This window comes from Balaenoptera musculus, chromosome 17, assembly GCF_009873245.2.
Source record: "Balaenoptera musculus isolate JJ_BM4_2016_0621 chromosome 17, mBalMus1.pri.v3, whole genome shotgun sequence".
Lineage (NCBI taxonomy): Eukaryota > Metazoa > Chordata > Mammalia > Artiodactyla > Balaenopteridae > Balaenoptera > Balaenoptera musculus.
In genome coordinates this window covers 4,276,782-4,290,781 of record NC_045801.1, presented here as the reverse complement: position 1 = coordinate 4,290,781, position 14,000 = coordinate 4,276,782, and the positions used below count along the sequence as shown (strand labels likewise).

General features: G+C 51.3%; 1 protein-coding gene across 1 annotated transcript in view; it reads right to left on the bottom strand.

Moving 5' to 3' along the window:
- Positions 1 to 13,354, bottom strand: part of COL22A1 (collagen type XXII alpha 1 chain) — a 242,723-nt gene extending 229,369 nt beyond the window's left edge. The window contains exons 1-2 of the mRNA XM_036831041.1: positions 13,264 to 13,354; positions 8,305 to 8,871 (exon numbers count right to left, since the gene is read on the bottom strand). Of these exons, the coding sequence (XP_036686936.1) occupies positions 8,305 to 8,871; positions 13,264 to 13,354 (658 nt within the window). The remainder of the gene's footprint in view (positions 1 to 8,304; positions 8,872 to 13,263) is intronic.
- Between the last annotated feature and the right edge of the window lie 646 nt (positions 13,355 to 14,000).

The window sequence follows — 14,000 nt, the reverse complement described above, 5'->3', positions numbered from 1 at the left end:
GACGGACCTCACTTACGATCACAGCGGCTGAATCTGTGAGCGGGTCTAACCAGTACAGGAAGCTGAGACTCTCCTCGGAGTGGCGGGGGACACACGCAGAGTCACGCACTCTCAAAATGCGCGGCTGGGGTAGAGATGCCGACGTTTTTCCAGTGTGAACTGCAGGAGAACAATAAAATCCATCCCCGCCTCACACCAAACAAGCCTCTCTCTCTCCCTCTCTCTCTCTCCCTCTCTCTCTCCCTCTCTCTCTCTCCCTCTCTCTCTCTCTCTCTCTCTCGTGTCGTCGTGGAAAGTATTGCATCCAGTAGACAAAACTCACTGGAACAGCACATGGACACACAACACAGAGAGAGAGAGGGAGGCTTTGTGTCATGAACCAGAGAGGCACAAGGGGCCGCTTCTGTGCCCTCATCCACACTAACACCCCAGGGCTAAAGGGCAGGCAGAGGGGAGTCAGGGCCACAAACAGTGTCCCCAGAATAGAAGTAGGCAGAGGCTCCCCCAGCTGCGGCCACTGGCATGCCACAAGCTCACTGACAGCCACACCACCGGCTATATAAAGGTTGTTTCGTGGCCGCGACTGAGCCTGGGGGAGAGAAAGCTCTTAATTACAGACGAGGCTCTGGGGCTGGGCCTCCGCCCCACGCTCTGCGGGAAGCCAGGCTGAGGTCCGGTCCCCTGGGAACCTCATCAGGTCACAGAGGGGCAGGAACTGATGCCGTGACACGGAGTTGCTTCCCTGGATGAGCCCAAGGCCAGGGGGACAGCGAGCCACGGGCCAGAGCAGATCTCAGGGGAGGCCACTGGGTGAGGCCACGGGAGTCATGATGCTAGAAAATGCATCTCTGATGACACTGCCATGCGTGACTGCTGCTGCTGCTGTCGCTATGCCACTCCTAGGTGTGCACGTGATCTTTCGTTTATGGAACAGGGATGATGATTTCTTCAAGTACAGTGAGCTTCATTTGTCACTTCAACAAACAGCCACTGGTCACCGTGCGTGAGCCAGGCCTGGGCCAGGCACTGGGAGGGCTCAATAATTAGACATCCAATAGGATTACGGAAGGAAAGCTTGAAAAAACTCAGACTCGCAGGCAGCAGATTCTGAGCTATGTGAAGAGCTGAAAGCCTGGTTCCCTGTGATCCCGGAGAAGCCACTCAGCCCCTCAGTGCCATCAGCAACAGAAGAGGAAAAAGCAGAAAACTGGTTTAGGGGGCTGGGGTGAGGCTTCAATGCCGTGGTGGATTTAAACGTGCTTCCTAAACATCCACGGTGACCAGAAAGAACTCAGGCCCTGCGCTCAAACAGAACGGGGTTAAACTCCCAGCTCTGCTCCCTGCCAGCGGGGCCTCCTCGGGGAGGGATCCTAAGCAGCGACCTCACCGACCAATCAGGAGTGGCTAAGGTATCAACGCCGACGTAAGTGTTGTGCACATTACTTCTGAGAACGGATGGACACACAGGGTAAGCCATAAATGTGTTAGAGAAAAATCAACTGGTAGCACTAAGTTATCCTATTTGCAGCTATGACTTAGGAAGCAGGCTATGCCCAGGAATTCTGCTCTAAGCAGTGGTGAACGACGGCATCCTGAGGCCTGAGAAAAAGGACAGGTCAGGTCCACGGGTGGTCCAGAAGCAATCTGGACAAAGAGAAGCTTCCGCAGTGGCCACCCTGAAGAAGCGCTGCCCAATCCCAGGCCTGGTCCTGTCCCCACGTCACCCCTCCTCTGCTCACACGGTCACTCCCAGCTGGGCTTCCAGGCCAGCCCAGCCACTGCCTCCAGACCCCAGCCTGTGCTGCCTCAGGAGCGGGGCCGCCGCACTGGCCCCTCGCTTCCTGTGCACTGACCTGGGACTCAGCTTCCCCTCTGTCCCCCAGAACTGCCCTTCCTCCCTTCTGTAGCCAAGCTGGCTGGAAAGCATGGGCTCTAGAAGCGATCAAACCTCAGTTTTCCGTCTGCAGCACCAGCATCACAGAAGAAGAAAAAGGGAAAAGGAAGAGGAAGCAGAGGAGGAGAAGAGCCTCACAGGTGAGCGTCATACATAAAGTTAGATCTTCTAGGAGCCGCAATTTTTAAAAAGTAGAAAGAACCAGGTGAGATTGATTTTAGGAATATATTGTATAAACCCTAAATTTCCAAAATATTATCATTTAAATATGTAATCAATATATATAAAAAATATGCATGAGATGCTTTACTCTCTTTTTCATGCCACGCCCACAAAATCAGGCGTGTATGTCACTCACAGCACTCCTCAGTTCAGACCAGCCCCAGATTGGTCAGTGCCCACATGCGATGGCCGGCACGGGTCTAGAGCACTGGTGGCTTCCCCACGTGCAAAACGCCAGCAGGGACACCCGCCCCCCAGCCCCGCCAACCGGGCTGGGTGGGGACAGAGCGAGAGTGTAACGCAAAGACTCTCATCAGCCTTCAGAGCGTTTGGTGCCCAGAGAACAGCAGACTCTCTCAGTGCTGTTTACCGCCCAGGGAGCCGGGTCAGGGCCCTCTTCCTCCGCATCTGTCCTGTCATGGGAAGATTCAGCTCATCCCGGCCTGCCTCCTCCAGACCCTCAGCAGCCTTCAAAATCCAAACAGACATTTCTCCAAAGAAGATGTACAGATTGCCAACACACACGTGAAAGGATGCTCAACATCACTAATCATTAGAGAAATGCAAGTCAAAACTACAACGAGGCATCACCTCACACCAGTCAGAATGGCCATCATCAAAAAAGCTACAAACAATAATTGCTGGAGAGGGTGTGGAGAAAAGGGAACCCTCTTGCCCTGTTGGTGGGAATGTAAATTGATACAGCCACTATGCAGAACAGTATGGAGCTTCCTTAAAAAACTAAAAATAGAACTACCATACGACCCAGCAATCCCACTACTAGGCATATATCCTGAGAAAACCATAATTCAAAAAGAGTCATGTACCACAGTGTTCATTGCAGCACTATTTACAATAGCCAGGACATGGAGCAACCTAAGTGTCCATCGACAGAGGAATGGATAAAGAAGATGTGGCACATATATACAATGGAATATTACTCAGCCATAAAAAGAAATGAAATCGAGTTATTTGTAGTGAGGTGGATGGACCTAGAGACTGTCATACAGAGTGAAGTAAGTCAGAAAGAGAAAAACAAATGCCGTATGCTAACACATAAATATGGAATCTAAAAAAAAAAAAAAAAAAGGTTCTGAAGAACCATTGCAGGACAGGAATAAAGACACAGACGCAGAGAATGGACTTGAGGACACGGGGAGGGGGAAGGGTAAGCTGGGACGAAGTGAGAGAGTGGCATGGACATATATACACTACCAAATATAAAACAGATAGCTAGGGCTTCCCTGGTGGTGCAGTGGTTGAGAGTCTGCCTGCCAGTGCAGGGGACACGGGTTCGAGCCCTGGTCTGGGAGGATCCCACATGCCGTGGAGCGGCTGGGTCCGTGCGCCACGGCTGCTGAGCCTGCGCGTCTGGAGCCTGTGCTCCGCAACAAGAGAGGCCACGATGGTGAGAGGCCCGTGCACCGCGATGAGGAGTGGCCTCCGCTTGCCGCAACTAGGGAAAGCCCTAGCACAGAAACGAAGACCTAACATAGCAATCAATCAATGAATGAATCAATAAATAAATCTTTAAAAAAAAAAACAAAAAACAGATAGCTAGTGGGAAGCAGCTGCATAGCACAGGGACATCAGCTCGGTGCTTTGTGACCACCTAGAGGGGTGGGATAGGGAGGGTGGGAAGGAGACGCAAGAGAGAGGAGATATGGGGATATATGTATATGTATAGTTGATTCACTTTCTTATAAAGCAGAAACTAACACACCATTGTAAAGCAATTATACTCCAATAAAGATATTTAAAAAAATAAAATAAAGGTTTTGTTTTTAAAGGGAAAAAAAAAATCCAACCGTTTGTCTCTGCTTACCGAAATACGCACAAGTGAAATACTCAGTTATTGCTGGCTATGAGTTCAGATTTGCTGAACACTCTTATTCTTTGCATTTGGGAGGCAGTAGATCATTGCGTGAGTGCTTCTGATGTGCACAGCACAACAAGTACAATAGCAAGCACAGAACTAACTGCCAGGCCGCTGCTCTTGATTTCTTTTAAACAATATTTAGGCAGCTCCTCCTACATACCAGGCTCTGTTTCAGGCACTGGCACCGCAAGAAACAGACTTTCCCTCGTGAAGCTTATATTCTTATATGTGAAGGCAGCTCCTAGGCAGATAAACTAACAGAAATTTCCAGTGGCAGGTGGTAACCAGCATGCACAGTCCATGGTGTAATAATCTGTCACTTTCCTGCTGCCTCCAGTAGATAAAAGCTTCTCAAGGACAAAAGAAGATCAGATCCATCCCTGCATCCTGGGCACCTGGCGTGTGCCCAGCGGAGGACTCACTCATGTGTGACTGCTGAATGAATGAGTGAACGAACGAATGGATGGATGGATGGACTGAACTGAACCAATGCTTACAACACGTGGTTGGGTTGAAGTTGAATGAATGAACGGATTAGCGTGAATCCACTATGGCTGCTGAATGAACGAATGAGGGGGTTGGGTGGACTGATCATGACACCAAAACCCCACATTGTTAGTCTACGATTTCCCAGATCATCAGCATGAAGCCCCTGTCAGAACAGCTCTGATTCAGGCCGTGAGGTCACCCATAGGTACCCTCCCTGTGCCAAAAGATTTCTAGCTGTTTGGATGCTGTGATGCTCCTTGATTTAATCTGCTACGTGCCTTCCACTACGTTACTGTTAGCTCTTTTATTTGTTTTGCTTTGTTTCTAATTGAAGCAATTGTGCGGAGATTTTCCTTCGTCTGTCCCCAGAACAGAGCAGACCCTCTCAGCCTACAGCTGTATTTACAAAACGGATTCCCTTTAGATGACTAAGAATAACTTGAATCTTCCATCTATTCAGGCATTCGGAGAAGCCTGTCTAGAGAGAATCGTGGGTTTCTCCTAATGTTATCACGGTGGATGTGTGGCGGGCTGGGTGGGCTTGCAGCCCTTTCCCCGTGGGTACAGCCCCCAGTGTTTCTGCCTGGGTCAGACCCCTTTCCTTGAGGGAGGAGAGGCGGTAATTAACTCCACTCCCCAGCGTCAAACAGGGTCCTGTGGTTTTGGCCCCAGATAGTCAGCCTGTTTCCACTTGGAGGCCACAGCGATGGGCTGGGAACAGTCGCAGGGCCTACAGGCGTTCCAGTCAGACTGAACCCGGGCCTGTGGGTCACCTTCTCCTCTCCTGGGTCCAAGGACTCTCGCGACTCCGAGGTCACTCAGAGCTGTCTTGTGCTGGCAGCTCCTTTTCCCTCCCACACCCCTGCTCTCCTTCTCTGTCTTGCTCTGAGCCCAGGAGGCTGGCCCCTGTCACCATATCACCTGGCCCCTTTGCTGACCGGTGTCGGATGAGGTCAGGCCAACGGGAAGTGCCAGCCAAGCGGGCAGGGAGTGAGGCAGGGGCTCCTTTCCCGCTCCCTCTGGGTCATGGTTGAGTGGGCAGCCGTGCTCCTCCCTGAGGTGAGGAGACTACAGCTCCTGACGGGCAGCCCCTCCCCACCCACGGGCCCCAGCATCATTTCCATCCCTGTTACCAGCTGGCTTCTCCTGCTGCTGGTTCCCGGTGCCTCGGCATCCCTCGGTGACCTCAGTCTTCCCTAAACAGAACCCCCATCAGCATCTCTTCAGTCAACACTGGTCACTGCCGGGACCCCGACACACACATCAGCTAAGATCAGAATTAACACCAAGAAAGAAGAGCCTAGCAACAGGGAGAGTGAGAGGGCCTGGTCTCACCGCTCGAGGCTGCCTGACCTCTGGCCTCTTCATCCTGTGTGACGTCAGTTTGCTTTACGCTTTAAGCAAGTTAGAGTGGGGTTTTCTGTTACCTGTGATCATCGTCCCTGACTCAGACCCAAGGTCAGTGGTGCTGAAATCTGTGTTCTGGGGGCACAGGGGGATGAGGCCAGCATGCGGAGGCTGAAGGCCCGGACCCTGTGCCCAGCCCCGCCGTTGTATTAACCGGGCAACGTGACCCAGTGACCTGACCTCTCCAGGGTTGTCGGAACCAGTCCCAAAACCATCCCCTGGGCACAGAAGTTCTTCAAAATCTAGATTCTGCTCTGCCAAGATGCAGAACCAGTTTGAATCCAGGCTGGCAGGATGACGAAATGCCAGAGGGTAGGGTCTAGAAGCAGCCTTGCTTCCTAGGTCCCTGGATCAAGGCTCTGGGATGGCAGTTGGGCGCTCATGGACCCTGAGCCACCACGTTGGATGTCTGCCCCTTGGCTAGGCCCGTGACCTAGCATCAGGCCCTTGTCAGCCCGGATTTCTTGAGCATATGCACCTAGATCCAGCCTTCGCCTGGCCCTGCCTGGGCTGTTCCTTCTGCCTTCCTCCTCTTCCCCAGTGTGGCCCCATCACCTCTCCAGCCTTCCGCTGAGGGCCCAGAAGCCCATGATCTCAGCATTCTAAATGCCCTCAGCAGCAAAAAGAAGAGCATCTGTATCTTAGGAGGTTGTAATGAGGGTCAAATGAAGTCACTAAGGAAGTCTATGGCCAATGAATTGCACACTGTAGAGTAAGTGACTGTCTCTCAGCCCTCTGGGGATCAATTTCCTCATCTGTAAAATGGGCCTCGGCATCAATGTGCCATCCACCCCACCACCATTCTCTGAATTTCCCCAGCAGTCTTGTGAAGGGGCTCCCTTTTGCTTGCTGTCCTGCCAGCATTCCATTCTGCATAATGATCTCACCATGTCACGCCCTGCGAAGAACCCTCCAATGCCTCGCCTTGCACACAAGGCCCTCCTTTATCTAGGCCTTGACAATCACACAAAGCCACCATCCTCCACTCTGCTCCTTTCCTCTGGCCATTTCCAGTTCATTGACTAAGTGCGGCCACCTCATCCTGAAGCTCGCGCTCTGTCTTCTAGACCGTCTAAGTGTCACCTCCTCCAGGAAGCCCTCCCTCTTCTCAGGGTCACCATCCACCAAAACCACAGCAGGACCCCACCCATCACATTCCTTTTTTGCTGTCTTTTCCACCATCTAGACTAGGAAAGCTTTAGGGCAGGTGCTGTGTCATATCTTTTTCTATAGGCTCAGAAGTCAGCACGAGGCCACACAAACATTAGATCCCCAGTAAGTATCTATGAATAAGTAAGCAGAGAAAAAGCCGCAGAGCGGTAAAGAAACCGAGGGCATCCAGTCTCAGATATGAGTCAGCTGCAAGCCTGGCCCAGCCCTGGGACAAGGCCCCTGCCTCTCTGGCCAGCTGCTCTCACTGCCCGTCCCTCCTCCACTGCCCCAGGCCCCTGCCCCTGCCCAGGTGCGACCCTCTGGGCTGCCCCACCCAGGGCGCAGTCCCCCAGAGAAGTCAGCAAGACAGAGGCTGACACTCTGCTCCCTGCCCCAGCCTGGGCCCTGGAGGCAGAAGTTACCCGGCAAGGAGGAAATATCACCCCAGTGAAGCAGGCAGAGGCTGAACCTGCAGAAAGGCTGGCACAAGAGAAACTCACTTCACCCCTCCTGTCCTGGAGAGGGGGCTGGCCTCAGAATGACCCCACTAGGGTCCTGGAGGTCAGCCGTCCAGGGGCCACTGGATCTCTGCCCGTTGTCTGCCCCCTCCGCCCACATACTCCTTCCTCTCCCATCCTCCATCCCCAGCCACAGTCAAGATTCCAGGCAAATAACTCGGAGGCCTCGGGTGATCTCAGGGGGCACCAGGTCAAGAGCCCTTGGCCTCTGGGACCAGCATGGGCTCCTCGGACTCCGCTGGCCTGCCGGCATTCCATTCTGCACAAAGATCTGACCATGTCACGCCCTGCCCAGACTGACTCGGGCAGTTCCCAAAGGCGGTCTGTGACCCCGTTCTTCCATGACCTCTCACTGCGACCCCTCAGGAGAGAAGCAGGACCCGACATCTCTCAGCTCTGCGTGCAGATATTCTGGCGAGGCCTCTGCAGGCACCTGCTCTGACTTAACAGCCCTGGGAGGCCAGTGGATGGTCCCCATTGCAGACATGAAGCTGCAACTCAAGAGACGTAACCAGTCTCCAAGTATCTCAGACTGGGCGGGGTTCAGAACCCAGCTCTCTTTAATTTTCTTTCCACCTCTGCCTCCCTGGACGCGGGGCCCACGGGGCAGGGCCCTGGGTGATGGGCCCGGACTGGGGGTGGGGAATTCTCAGTTACTGAGCTGGCCGGGTGGCCTCGGGCCCCCCTCTGCGGTGCAGCCGGGTCCCGCCCCGCCCCGCCCCGCGCCGCGGGTCCCTACTCACTCTCGCACAGGCGGCGCCGCAGCTTGCCCCAGATCTTGTCGATGGCGTCGAAGTCCGACACGTGGAAGACGTGCGCGGCCCTGGGCTCGGAGGCGATCTCCTCCAGCTCCTCCCGCAGCGCCTCGCCCACGCCCACGGCGAAGATGCGGATGCCCGCGCGGTGCGCGGCAGTGGCGGCGGGCAGCACCAGGTCCTGGCTGCGGCCGTCGGTCAGCAGGATGGCCACCTGCTTGAAGGCGCGGTCCCCGGGGCGGCCGCCGGCCCACGGCGCGAAGCTGTGCCGCGTGACGTAGCGCAGCGCGTCGCCCGTGTGCGTGTGGCCGCCGTGGTAGGCCAGCTGCCGCGCCGCCGCCTTGACCTCGGCCCGTGAGCCGAAGCGGCCCAGCTCGAAGGCAGTGGTCGGCCGGTCGCTGTAGTGCACGACGCCCACGCGGGTGCGGTCCGGGCCCACCTCGAACGTGTCCACCAGGTTGGCCACCCACTGCCGGACCTTCTCGAAGTTCTCCTTGCCCACGCTCGAGGAGGCGTCCAGGAGGAAGACCAGGTCGTAGTGGACGCTTTTGCAACCTGCAGGGGCGACAAGAAGGGCGACGGGGGCCGCTGGGTCGCGGGAAGGGCACGGTCCTTGGGGGCGGGAGGCGTGGTCATCCGGGTCTCGCAGACCTGCCTCCAGGACCCGCCCACACGGCCTCGCGCGGGGTCGGGGGCGGGGCCTCGACTGCTGCCTTAAAGCCCCAACCTCTGGTTCCCTAAAGGTCACGTGACCAGGAGTCTCCCCGAGGCGGCTGTGAGGTTCAGCTGCCTATAGATATAGTTAACATATATATTTATATATATATATAGCTAATACGTATATTTATACAAGTGGATACCATATATAATTGTATATAATATAAAATATACTAATATAGAACTATATAATTATATATAGTTTATATATATTTCTAAAAGTGAATAACATATACAATTATATATAATATACTATGTAATGATATATAAAATATATCATATACATAATTATATATAATTATATATGTATATAAGTGAATAATACATATATAATTATATATTACATATTATATAGACGTTATATAAATATATATAATTATATATAGTTTATATATTTATATAAGTGAGTAACAATCATGGAACACTACTGTACCCGTTTCTTTATTCCCATTATTTTCGTTCGAAAGTGACTTCGTTATCTTTCAAACCTACTATAAATAATGCACGCCCATTTCAGAAAGAGCAGAAAAGGCAATCAAAAAATCTTTAAACGCTCGTATTTCCATCTGCTCAGAGATAACTACTGCTAGTCCATGGTGTATTTATTTATGTTCTGTTTCCATATAGTTATCGATGGAAGTGGGCCTGTACCAGACGCACTGATATATAAGCTGGTTTTACCGCATCCAGCTATGCTCTGGGAGCCCATTTCCAGTGTGATAATGCCGGTTTCTATGGCTGCAGAGATTCCACTGCAGGGATGAGCATAATTTACTTATAGCCAGTCCTCTCTTGTCAGATAGTTAAACAGTTCCAAGTATTTCACTATTAGAAATCATATAAGATAGACTGCATTCATATATTTTAGAAGCTCTATAGTGCTCTATAAAAAATATGCTTATATTTTTACAAATATAAATTTTATATAAGCTATGTGATGCTTTTGATTAAACAAAATGCAGCACTATACAATTTATTTCTGATCCTCAGGGCAGCCCTATGCAGAGAGCTTGCTCGTCCCCATTTCACAGTTAGATAATATGAGGAAAAGTGTCTTCTAAACTCCAAAGTGCTGCACAAATATACAGGAGAACCATCAAAATGCCCTTGTCTCGTGTTTTCTGGAATCTGAGTCATGGCCATGCCAACAGCAGCAGCTGATCAGGCTTTGGGAACACCTGGCACAAGCATCTGATTAGTGAAAATAAAATAAAAACAAACCAAAAGAAGAAAAAGAGTCCCACTTTGTTAAACTGTCCAACTGGCAAAAGTCAGAAAGACCGTGGTAGCCAGTTAGAGCATAAGGAGAGTGCCTTTGTGGGCTCAAGAAGTGGCTATGGGGTTTGTCACCCCATTGTCAGGGTCCTAAAAGCCTTTTGCAGAAGAGGGTATCTTTGGATCCACCAATTCCAGGTTCAGTGATGTAACTGAAGCAAACTAGCAGATAAATGGAAGGGGAAAAAAATAAAGATGTATAAGGAAGTTCATGGCAGCACTGCCAAGCAAAATTCTGGAGACCACCTCCATGATCACCCATAGGGAACTACTTAAATAATACTCCTCCTGTGCTCATTCAGTGGGATGCCAGGAAGCCACCACAGCCATGGTGGGGCCCTACAGGAACCCTTATTTACCAAAGTGGATACATTTTCCACTCTGTTGTTGGGCATGAAAAGCATGTGTGTCTCTGTGTACCACTGTGTATTCAGGAGAGAAGCTACAAAAAGAAACATGGCTTATTTCTGGCAAGCAGAACCATGAGTGAATTGTATTCTTTTGTACTTCTGATTTTGTGTTTACAAGCAATGCATTATGTTCAAAAAACAGAAAAACAATAAAGCTAGGTATATTTATACACACACACACAAATACTTCTTATCCTGCCCTGAGCCAGTGCCTCCCTTGAATTTTCCACATCTACCTTCCCCTCTAGTTTTTAAAATCCAAGTCCGATCCGCTGAGGAGCTGAGATGAATCCCTGCCTTCGCAGGATTGATCCCCTAACAGGATTAGAGCTTTAGAAGTGTGTCCGCCCAGATGTGTGGACTCAGAGATAATTCCTGGGGAGTGTTTCTCCTTGACACAAAAGGTCATCCTTTTGTCTTTCGGACAATGATGTCCCAGCCTGATCAGAATAATTGTTGCTACGGGCCAGGGAGGGCCCGCCCTGCGGCTGTAATCCTCTAGGCTGCAGAAGGTTCATTTGTGCAAGAGGCCTCGCCAAGGGGCCACTTTCTCCTGGAGGCCAGGGAACAGGCTGGGTCCTGGGTAGGTGAGAATGAAGAGAGATGTGGTGGGAACGGTCCTGGCTTCTGGCCTCGGCTCTGCCACAGGCAAGGGCCCTGTGACCCGGCAGGCGACTGCTTCCCCTGGGCCGCCACTCTGTGAAATGAGGGCACGGACAGAAGGTCCTTGGGCCTTCCCACTTCTGAATTTGATAATCCTGGGTATCGCCTGGGCACGTGGGGTCATCCCAGGGGACACAGAAAGCTCCTAGGAAGCCCCACATTCCTCCCATGAAAACCAGGACGCCCACACTCATCACTGTCTTTCTAGACAGCCGGGCTTTGTGAGGCTCAGGCAAAGCAGAACTTTGTAAAACGATGGAGAAACGCAAGCCTCTGGGGTCTGTTGTTTGTTTTTCGTCTTCTTTGGAGGCCCCGGATAAAGGGCTTGGCTCTGGCTCAGCACTTCTTGTGTCCCCCAGCCTCACGGGGATGGGGGTAAGGGGATAGGAGCCTCTCTCTTTTTTTTCCAACACTTTTTTAAATTGAAGTATAGTCCATTTACAATATTGTGTTAGTTTCAGGTGTATAGCAAAGTGATTCGGTTATGCATATAGATGTATATATCTATATTCTTTTTAAAAATTCTTTTCCATTATAGATTATTACAAGATATTGAATATAGTTCCCTGTGCTATAAGTAGGTCCTTGTTGTTTACCTATTTTATATACAGCAGTGGGCATCTATTACCTCAGTTCCTCATCTGTAAAATGGGGGCAGCATTTTACACCCAGCCGTATAGTGACAGGCGCTCTCCCTGAGACCTGGTCCAGCTGTGTGCCGTGGACACAGTGCGCGGCCTCTGGGCTGGGTGCTGTGACACAGACCAGACCAGCTCAGGTCCCTGACCCCTTCCCCGTGCCCCCCACTGACAGTGACTCCTCCCAGGAGGCCCTCAGACAGGTGGGCAAACCCTCCTGCCACTTCTCACCCCCTCCTGCCCGGGCCTTCTCTGCTACAATAACTTCCCCGCTTCCCGTGCACTCACTGTCCCAGCCGCCTCTTCCGGCTGGACTCCAGGGCATCCAACGCCCCCCAGGATGTGGTCCTACGTCCTCACAGAGCCAGACAACGCAGCAGGGCACTAACCTGCCCACTGTCCCCAAACCCCGCATGCGCTCAACGGAGACACACCCACAACACATTCTATGATCGACACAAGATGTGTGTTGAAGCAACCTAAATGTCCATCAGCAGAGGAATGGATAAAGAAGATGAGGTACATATATACAATGAAGTATTACTCAGCCATAGAAAGGAACGAAATAGTGCCATTTGCAGAGATGTGGATAGACCTAGAGACTGTCATACAGAGTGAAGTCAGAAAGAGAAAAACAACCATCATATAATATCACTTATATGTGGAAACTAGAAAAATGGTACAGATGAACTAATTTGCAAAGCAGAAATAGAGACACACGTATAAAGAACAGACTTAAGGATACCAAGAGGGGAAGGAGGGGGGATGCGATGAATTGGGAGATTGGGATTGACATACACACATTACTGTGTGTGTGTATAAAATAGATAACTAATGAGAAGCTACTTTATAGCACAGGGAACTCTACTCAGTGCTCTGTGGTGACCTAAATGGGAAGGAAATCTAAAAAAGAGGGGATATATGTATATGTATAGCTGATTCACTTTGCAGTACAGCAGAAACTAACACAACATTGCAAAGCAACTATACTCCAATAAAAATTTAAAAAAAAAAGAAAAAGGCGTGTGTTCACTGTCACACACATACTCACGCACACATGCACACGCCCCAGCTGCACGACTGATTATGACACACACCAGCTGGGGGACAGCTGACACCTCCCCTGTGATGACCCGCACTCTCTCACACACAGGCGCCAGCCCACCCCGAGGCCCACACCCACACACGCACGGACGCGCACACAGACGGCTCTGTCTTCGGCCTGGCACCGCCTCCAGCCCCACCTGCCCTCTGGGCCTGACAGCTGCTGTCCCCACTCCAGAGCAGCAGTGTCCAGAGGAGATGGGCCACGACGCTCCCTTGCAGGCTGCCCATGGCTCTCTCGTGCTTGGGAACAAGCGTTTCTGGGCCAGGAAGAGACGCCGTTAGGGTCTACTGGAACATGTCCTGTGTGGAGAAAGACACGCCTTTAGAGGAGGGCCCTTGAGCTGAGAAGCTGCAGGAAGTAACCTCTGGGCCTCACGTGGGAGGAATTCCCCAGACCCAGCCTCCCCCGCCTCTTCACTGCTCAGACTCCACTCTTCACATAGCCAAAGGTGTGACTTTCTAAGAGCAAAGCCCAGTGTTACCTCCCGGTCACTGATTCATCCATCCCTCCCCCCACATCCATCCATTAGCAAATTCGTGTTAAGGACCTGCCAGGCCCCACATTATCGGCTCCCTAAGACTATGGCCTGTTACAGTAAGATCATTATTCTGATCATATTTTCTACTTTTAGACATTAATAGGCTGTTTTATTTGTTTAACATGTCACAAGAGGACATTCTTGTACCTAAGTCTTTGCCCCTATTTAATTATTTTCTTACAGTAGGTTTGTGGGAAAATACTTAGGGTGTCCTATGGGTTTTGAAAGGACCCTGATATGAATTGCCAACCTGCTTTTCAAAAAGGTTGTACCATTTCCGCTGCCTCAAGCAGTGTGGGAGTGTGTGTGGAGGCCCCTCTCACCACGTACCTGGC